The sequence below is a fragment of the Arachis ipaensis genome, chromosome B10 (assembly GCF_000816755.2).
Source record: "Arachis ipaensis cultivar K30076 chromosome B10, Araip1.1, whole genome shotgun sequence".
Lineage (NCBI taxonomy): Eukaryota > Viridiplantae > Streptophyta > Magnoliopsida > Fabales > Fabaceae > Arachis > Arachis ipaensis.
Genome location: NC_029794.2, coordinates 114,184,771 through 114,194,706, shown reverse-complemented (window position 1 = coordinate 114,194,706; position 9,936 = coordinate 114,184,771). Strand labels below are relative to the sequence as shown.

General features: G+C 32.9%; 1 protein-coding gene across 1 annotated transcript; it reads left to right on the top strand.

The window, feature by feature from the left end:
• On the top strand, positions 738 to 1,802 carry LOC107621771. Its single transcript, XM_016323774.2, has one exon. The coding sequence runs from the start codon at positions 1,016 to 1,018 to the stop codon at positions 1,634 to 1,636; it is 621 nt and encodes a 206-aa protein (XP_016179260.1). The 5' UTR covers positions 738 to 1,015; the 3' UTR covers positions 1,637 to 1,802.

Below are 9,936 nucleotides of genomic sequence, written 5' to 3'. Positions count from 1 at the left end.
CTTTGCTTATTCAAACTCCAAATAAATGATCATCACAAGATAATTATTTAGCATTATCTCTTAACTCTAATAATAATAATAATAATAATAATAATAATAATGCACATATATTATTTATTATTCAATATAATGTCTAGTTAAGTAGTTGATGAATCCAAAATTTAAAGTAGAATGAATTTCGTGTATTCTATGGGAGTTTAAAATTCTATGCTCGCCTTTTGTTATATTCCTCTATCTTTATTATTTTTTATTTTAAAGAAAAATAAGAGAATAGGACATAAACCTAATTTAAATGGAATTCAAATCTCATTTAATATTAAGTTATGTGTGAATTGACAACATATTCTACACACATCATATTTAGGAAAGCAAAACTCTATCCCATTTTAATTTGATGCTCATTAAAACCTTTAGCACCACACAAAGACAAGGACTTCTTCACAGACCTTTACTTTAATTAATATAAACAATTTTAAGAAGAAGAAAAAAGGGACATACAAAAGGAAAAGGAATATGTGCACACATATGAAAATGAATTAAATATTAACACAATGATAACAAAAGAAAATCCAATAACAAGGAAAGAGTAAAAGGTAGTTAAAAAAAAAAAAGAAAAAAAAAGTTTAAAGATAAAAGAAGGCATGTACAATAAAAATGTCATGATTAGTCTATCACTAGCAACCATATATTATATATTTATATAAATATCCAAAACATCAATAATAACAAAAATAACATCAATCTAAGTTCCTCCTTCTCCGGCCTTATCCTAGCTACCTTTTCTTCTTTCTTTTTTCTTCTTATTTGCTTTCCTTTAAATTCCTCTCCCCACAAACCAACTCTCTTCACTTAATTCCCTCACCTTGTCCTTATATATATATATACACACCTTATAACTTATTGTACCACATTATTAGCTTATTGTGTGTGTGAATGTGATAACATAGTAAGTCTATAATAACCCCTTATATATATTTTTTCTAGTACATATACAACACTACCAAGCTATAACATCATGAAACCACACAAATCCACATCGACACCACAATTCCCTAATAACGTGGCTGATATCACGTGCATGGACCAACCAATTGTGGCGGAGAAGGCTTGCAAAACGGTGCGTTTAATAGGCTTCCTTATCCAAAACGGAGTCTCCAAGAGTAACATCAACATGCAAGATTTTATGAGAAGGGGGAAGAGTATAGGGAAGTCGCTAAACAACGCCGTGGCGCGTCACCATGAAGCACTCACATGTCGTGGTGACGCGGCCACGGAGTTTGTTTCTCCTTTGGATTACCAGTTCAGCTGCAGCGGTAGCCCGCCGCGGCCGTCTTATTATGCGGCCAGGCGAAGGCTCTCCCCGATCGCTACGGTACATGGAGGGAGGCATTCCCCGCAGGCTCATAAGTTTGCGAGGATGTGTCGCGGCGGCGGGGAGAGCGATGCGCTGGTGAGGCATTACTATCCGGTGAGGAGGCGCGTGAAGATTGCAGCTGCGGGATCGCCGTCCGCGGCTTCTTCTTTGGCAGTGGAGGAGGAGAAGGAGGAGTTCCGGGTGGATGAGGCGGCGGAGGAGTTCATCGAGAGGTTTTATAGGGATCTAAGGTTGCAGAAATGGTTGGATCATTGTTGCTAGTATGTGTACGTTAGAATTTTGAGCGTCCACGTGTCAGTTGGTGATTGGACGTGTTCGATCGAGAGTTTTGAGGTTTAAGCTTTTCTTAATTAACATGTAAATTAATCTTTTACAAGCTTGTAGTGTAATATATAAAAGCAACATGTGTGAGTGGGTTTCGTAATTATTTTACATATGTTGAAAGATTAATTTACATGTTTAAAATAGATAGCTTTGTTCCAAATTAAAAATTCACCCTTCTCTTTAATTTTGAAGTGTTAGATCATTCGAAGTTGAATTCTGGAGGATGTATCTGATCTTTTAGCTAGGGGAAAAAAAAGAAGCTTTAATTCTTCCACTCACTTATATCATGTTTTCATGTTTTGATACTTTAATCATTTAAAACTAATTAAGATAAACACGTTATAACTAATAATAATTCTAAGTCATTCTCATATGTTTGTTCTTACTTTGTTTTCATTTTTTTTAATGTGAATTTGTATGTTATTTATTGAGGTAGACATATGTAGCAGCAGCAGCAGCGAATTTGCTGTTATTACCATGTAAGCATTAACTAATACGTTTAGCTTCTTATTTCTTAATATATAAGTTTTCGTAGTAAGAAACGGAAAAAATTAGACAGTTAATATCAGCTAAAAATACGTCAAGCCATGCTTTAGGGCAAAATATAAATAAAAAGAAACGATTAATGTGATGAGTTACATATCATGTTAAGTCAACAAATTAGATCAGAGTATTACCCATAGCAAATCCTTAAATGAGATTTAACTCTACAATGAATTAGTTCTTTATTTATTGAGTTGGAAGATTCTGTGCAAAAAAAAAAAAAAATAATTAAAGAATCATGCATCTATGATTTATTTTTAAGTTGATGATAATGTAATTTAAAATTGACGATGTAGATAAAAACTTGTCATAATAACATAGTTATGTTTAACTTTCAAATATTTAGCTATTTTAAAATGAATGTCATAAATAATGTGAATATAAAACCTATTTTTACACATATATTTAATAATATGTATGTGTTTATATTTCAACCCATTAAAAAAGGGTTTAATTCAAGCACCCATCACTGTAAGAGAAAAACATTTTGTTAGCGAATACTGATCACTTCTACCTTTTTAACTATATTCATTTTCGTATAAAAAAAGATGCTAGAATAATTTACTTATTATTGGGAACATAGATTTCAAAAGTATTTGATAATGTAACTCTATCTCTTGAATTAATTAGTTTTCGGTATCATATTAGTATTATTATTATATTCCATGCATAGTAACTACTCAAACTCTAATTATTTTCAACAAGCTAGAAAAACCTTTGACTAAGACACTTCATCACACGACGAAATAAAATTGCGCAGGATCGGAGCTGGCTGTATGATTTGTAACACCCTCAATAATTTTAATTAATTTAGTTTGGTTTTCATTTTGCACAATATCCTACATAAATCAACAATATAACAATTGTTTGCATTGGTTGAATTGTTGAAATAGCAACACTAGTACCAATATACATATATCCCCTCTTGATTCTTAATAAATGAAAACAAGCTGAGCCAGTTCCAAGTAAAATCACACACAATTAAAACCTGTTGTAATGGGGCCAATATTTTTGCGTGTGTTGGTTTGGTAGTTTATAAATTGGGAGAAGCAGCTACTTACAGTAGTTGCAGTCATAAATCCCCAGAACGTGTCTCAGTTTATTATGTTAGTTGGTGTGTGTAAGAACTCTTTTCATAAATATATTTAACGAAAATGTACTGCCACCACTGCCAAACCCTTATGAGGTAGCTACGGAATATGATAGAACCAACACTAGTAAATAGTAACAATAAGAAACCAAAAAGCTAAGGTAGTTCATGTGGTGGAAAATTGATTGGGAGACAAGAATTGAAGCGGAATTGCAATAATAAAGGTAAAAGCTATAAGACATTGTCAATTATTCGATTATAATATCAATCATATATTATATGTACACTAAAATTAATGTTATTATAATATAAAATATATATTAAATATAAAATATATATTAAAAATAAGTTAAATATATATTAAAAATAAATCAAATAATATATATTACTTAAAATAATATTATTGTTTGATTAAATTTAGTTTTATTTGTTGAATTGAAATAATTTTTTACTAAACACTAAAATCACTCCATGTATCATATTTTCATTAAGTAATCATATTCTATTTTAAAAAATGCTCCGCTTTATTATATTAAAGAAATTACCACATGCTGTTTGGTGTTTGCAAATTTTTTATAAGAGCACTACTTACCTTTAAGTGTGACCTCAGTTCCAGGAAGTTTCACAGGATTAGTGACAGATTAAACCTCGGTTCCTGGAAGTTTCACAAGATTAGCTGATTAGGGACAGATTAAAGCATAATTAAAGGGATCAAAGGAATACTAGAAGTCATTCATTTTATTAATAGGGTGAATTATATATATTCGAAATAGAGAAAAAAAATTAGAAACTATCTATCATAATTCGGTATTATCCACGTTAATACTCGGCAAGCTGACGTTATAGTTCGGCAGTTCAAATAATCTCAACGGATATCTTAGAAACGAAACGTCCGATTAGATTTTATCACCCAATTATTACTCTTCAATTCAGACGATGAAACGGAAACATAACCGACCTGTCCATTTTCACTCATAAAAGGTATGGTCTTCTATCCCTAGAGAACACATTGAATTCTCAATACTAACTTAAGTTTTAGAGTGCCTTTGTAGGCACACTCCTCCCTTATTTCTTGCTCACGCTATGCACAATTGGACATCCCCTCGGAGTGAAGCTCAGACTTCCCCAAGGCTCAAAGATCGGCACCGAAGATAACAACTCGACGTTGATTCCTAGGAGCCGAGCTCCCCCTTTAGGTATCCATACAAGAACAATTAGTGCCTACCGTGGGGCCGAGAATATAATTCTTTCAATATATCATCGGCCTCGATGTTCTCGCTTGGAGTCATGGATGAACAAGTTCCACCCACACCATCTGAACTCCTTCAGATGGTGACCGAGTTATGGCAAGCCAACCAGCGCATGGCCGAGGAGAACCAAAGAATGGCAAATCAGATTGCTAATTTGAATAACACCCGAATTGAAAACAACAACAATCGACAAGAACGAACAGAAGAAGCCGGGCATCAGTCAGGGCCGACGCACGTCTATGAAACTGCTCGGCACGAAGAAGAGCAACCCGAGCATAATGAAAAAGCTCGGCCAGAAGATGAGGATGACAACCTAGAAAGCTCCCCTAGGCCGTTCACAGTCGAGGTGATGAATTTCGTATTGCTCAGGAGATATAAGAGGTATATAAAATGTAAGACATGAAATAGAAGTTATCATGTGTTGTATATTGTAATAATTCTATGAATATAGAATGTATATAGAATATATCTAGAATCTCCGGTGTATATAGAAATTGGTGCCTTTTATAGGTATAAAGTTGATGGTATGACCGTTGATCATTAAGTCTGAATAATGGTCATTAAGTCGGTAATGAAGGTGTCGATTACAAAATAAATGATAATTAAGGCCGAGTTATAACTTATAATGCACAATAAAGACTGAGTTATAAGGTGACAGATCATAGCCCCCAAGCTTTGTCTGCCAATCATATAATCCAGGCTAAGCTTAGAAAATAAAATGATTTATAACTCGGTTAAAAGATAAGTGAATAATGATATGGTGAGCCCCCAACTTAGTCTGGTTATTATATCGGCACTTATTCAAAAAATAATCGAGTGATAATAGTCATTCAATCAAGATAGTTGTGTGGGGGATACTTTTCCGCTTAAGAATAATTTTAGCATTTGATTGTATGTGAACTGAAAAGTTCAGAGATAGATATCATTGATGGAATCGATTGTATGATCCGAGGATATAATGGTTAATTGTCTTGGAAATTTTTCCAGCCCACAACAATTTATTGATAAATTTCTCGCTCAAAGCAATTAGTTATTGAATATTTACAATTTATAGTGAATGTCTGACATGAATAAGATAAATTGAGAAAATGAATAGGTATAAAGTCGTAACATATATTGAATGATATATATTATAAAAGTAAAATAGTTCAAAGTAAAAAAATATACCTTGAAAGTTGATAATTGTAGAGAAGAAGACAACATATATGAATGTTATACATGCCAAATGGGGCAAAAAACAGAAATAAGCCAAGGGAGAAAATAATTTACGTGAATAAGCCAAAACGAAAACTGCTTCATGAATCCACCAACGCACATTTATATGTAATTCGAACCAGCTTGGTTCGAACTCCATTTCTACATAATTCGAACCAGCTTGGTTCGAATTATACACAAACACATGCACACACATAATTCGAACCAGCTTGGTTCGAATTATGTAGAAACACACACACACATAATTCGAACCAACTTGGTTCGAATTATACACAAACACACACACTAATTCGAACAAGCTTGGTTCGAATTACACACAGTAATTCATGGTATAATTCGAATTATGCTGTTAAAAAATTAATAATTTATTAAAAAAAATTTATTAAAAAATTTATTAAAAAAATTAATAATTTAAAAATTAAAAAAATATATATTTTTATTTCATACGTTAAAAAAAGCTAACAAAATATTTAATTACGAGACTTCTTTAAAGTGTGTGTTTGTGTGTAATTCGAACCAAGCTGGTTCGAATTATGTAGAAATGGAGTTCGAACCAAGTTGGTTCGAACTACATATAAACGTGCATTAGTGGATTCATGAAGCAATTTTCGTTTTGGCTTATTCACGTAAATTATTTTCTCCCTTGGCTTATTTTTGTTTTTTACCCTGCCAAATGTGAATATCTGAATTTTGTTTTGTAGGACATGCTTTAATTTGATAATAAAGTAATAAGATAACAGTTATTGAATTATACATTTAGTATAATGTTTCTAGTAGTTACAGTATGACAAAGGATATTCTCCGTGCAATAATAGTAAATTTTGAATGTTTGCATATGTTTTTGCTTAACTTTTTGTATTAAACAAATAGTAACATAAAAGTTAATAGCATAAAGTGAATAGTATAACAGTTATATACAATTGATATACAATTAATTTTTAATGGAATCCAATTTTAAGATTTGAACTCATCATTACTATCATTTAATTGTATAAATGAAATCATTAAACAATAAGAATATAGTACATAATGAAATAAAAATTCAATTGACATAGTTGTTACATATCATTATTGTATAGAATACATATTGAGGTTTGAATATAACTAATAAATCAGTAAATATTAGTTACACAAAATATAAATGCAAAAGTATGTTGAATAAAATATATAATTTTACTTGTGTAAATAGAGAACTTTGAAAAAGTAAGCAAAATTGATAAGTGAATTTGTGCTCGAATTGATTGAAAGCCGAGTTTATTCTCGGATTGGTTCATTGATCGATTATGAGATGTGAAATATTATGATACGTAAAAGTGAAGCAATTTGAAAGTATAAAGTACATACCTTATAAAAAGTTACGATAGATTAAAATTTGATAAGAGGTATTAAATAAAATTTTAAACAAGATTGTTGAGATTGATTCAAAAATTTGAATGTCATTCAAGTTTTATGAATTTGAGGGGAATAGAAATTATTTACTCGTCTCCACAAACGGCGCCAATTGTTCTTGCTAAGATTGGCCGACGTATAACTCATCCCGACGAAAAGCTTGAAGATATTCATCGACGGACGAGTTATACACCGGCCAATCTCAGCAAGAACAACTTTCAACTATGGTCGGTTACAAAAATGTCAGAGTAATTAAATGAAATATTTCATGAAAATACCTTCCTAATTTAGAGCTGAGCTATGGGAATACTCCAATTCGATTCTCTTTTTTATTGTCGAGTTATTTTTCAACAATAGAATTTGATCTTAATTTTTGAAGTAAATTAAAAGGAAAAAAGAAAAAGACATAATCGACCTTGAGTTCTAATATATTTGAACTTGGCCGAGGTAGAGCTTGTTACTATCTCTTGGTTATGTATACTTCACCTCAGTACTATAACATGAAAATTTGTAAAAAGACACTTAGATATTTAAATCAACATACATATATCAAAAATAATATTTTAGAGCTTAAAAAAAGATTTAATTCATTTTCTCTCTTTGTTTTCTTTTATGGTGTGCTCTTATAATTATTCTAGTTCTAAATGATATATCCATTTTAATCTGTTTTATAATTTAATTTTTTAACTAGAGATTGTAATTTTAAATCTCAGTCTTTGTTTCTAAATTATATCGATAATACTTCGATTTAATGACTATAAAATCATATTTCGAATAGAACTTATACGTTTGTAATAATTTTGGAACAAATAATTTAAAATGATTCTCATTACCATAACTAACAAACAAAAAATTCATAAAGACGTTACTAAGAGTAATAGGGCTAATCATCTATAAAAAGGGGAAGAAACTCTAAATAAAGGACACGAAAAGAAAACGAAAAGAAAAGCGAAAAAGAAAAAAGAGTACTATTGCAAGGTTTCATATTTATTTTTTAGTAATTATATGACCTGATCGTTGGAGTGTTTTGTGCAAGTCCTCCCCCAACATTTTGGCTGGCGGAAAGATTGACAAATTCCTAGAGTCGAGCAATATAGTTCCCCGAGCTAAAGCTCAAATCGGCGGCATTGTCAACTGGTGTAGAACATTTGGCGCACACCGTGGAGCCGAGTTTATTTAAATTAACCCCACGCACACTTTATCTTACTGTTTTTTGCTGGATCATAGCCGATGATGCCGTGCCTCAAACTTTTCCTCCCACTCATGATGAGTTAGTAGCCATGAACGCTACCCTCCTGACCGAAGTCAAGAAGATGGCCGATCTCTAAGAATCAGCTCACAACAGGAAGTCCAATACAGAGGATCCCAAGAACGCGACCTCAAATGACACACGATCTCAGAACTCAGGTTCCAGGAGGTCACCCTGCCAAAAGAAAAGTTGACGATAGACAATCCTTTTTCGAAAGATATCATCAAATTCCAGATGCCGAAGAACTTTGTGTTGCCTACCACGCTCAAGCCATATATGAAAGATTCGGAGATCCCCATGTCCATATTTAGAAATTTCAATCCATGATATTCTTTAACGGTGCCTCTGACCCTATACTTTGTCGATCTTTTCCAACTTTTTTAGATGGTGCTGCTTTACTTTGGTTTTTTAAGATAACTGTAGGTTCAATTTCTTGTTTCGAAGAATTGGCAAGGTCTTTCATCGACTACTTCGCAACTTCAAGAATATGCGTGCATGGGTGGGATTATCTTAGCACTATCAAGCAAGGACAACATGTGAGTTTAAAGGACTATATGACTTGGTTCGCCAAAGCAACTATGAAAATTTTGGACCTCAGTCCTGAGGTACATTTGCACGCACTCAAAAGTGGCCTCCGCCCGAAAAAGTTTCAGGAGACCATAGCTGTAACTAAGCTAAAGACGTTAGCAGAGTTCAGAGAAAAGGCCTCGGGTCACATGGAGATTGAAGAGCTTCGTGAGGCTCGGCGTGAAAAAATATTACAACCTCGTCGGGATGAGGAGAAGCTCCCTCGATCTCAGAACAACAAGGACCACAAAAAGCCTTTCAAGTTAACCCCCAAGTTAGGCCTATGCCCAATTTAATACCAAAAGAGAAGACATCATCAAGGAGATGCTCAATGCAAAGATCATCAAACCATCAACCAAGGCTGGAACTTACCAAGACTAGAAATATGTGGACAAATCCAAACATTGTGCTTTTCATCAGAAGTTCATTCACACAACTTACAAATGTGTCATTGCTAAAGATCTCTTAGAAAGATTGGCAAGGCAAAGGTTATTGGCCAAATACGTAGACAGACGCATATAATAGGGACGTCCAAGAACAAACAACAACTCCCATGATAAAAAAGAATAACCAAGTAGACATACTTGTGTGTTAAGTTTCATGTGCAAAATAACCGGTAGCAACTATCCACTTTGATAAAAAAAAGCCCGATCCTACTACAATGCAAGTCTCAAGACTCCACAAATGCCAAAACCAGAAAGCAACCAACTTGTATATAACATCACTGATATGCCCAAGCTAGCCGAGTTTTACCCTAGAGAAGATTTCCGAGAAAGAGCGACACCAACCGACGAACTTGAAAAGGGTCATTTCTCCCTACAGAAAACAAGGTATGGATCATTAATGAGCGGATATTTTATACGCTTTTTGGCATCATTTTCATATAGTTTTTAGTATGTTTTGTTTAAGTTTTATTAAGTTTTCATAGGTTTTA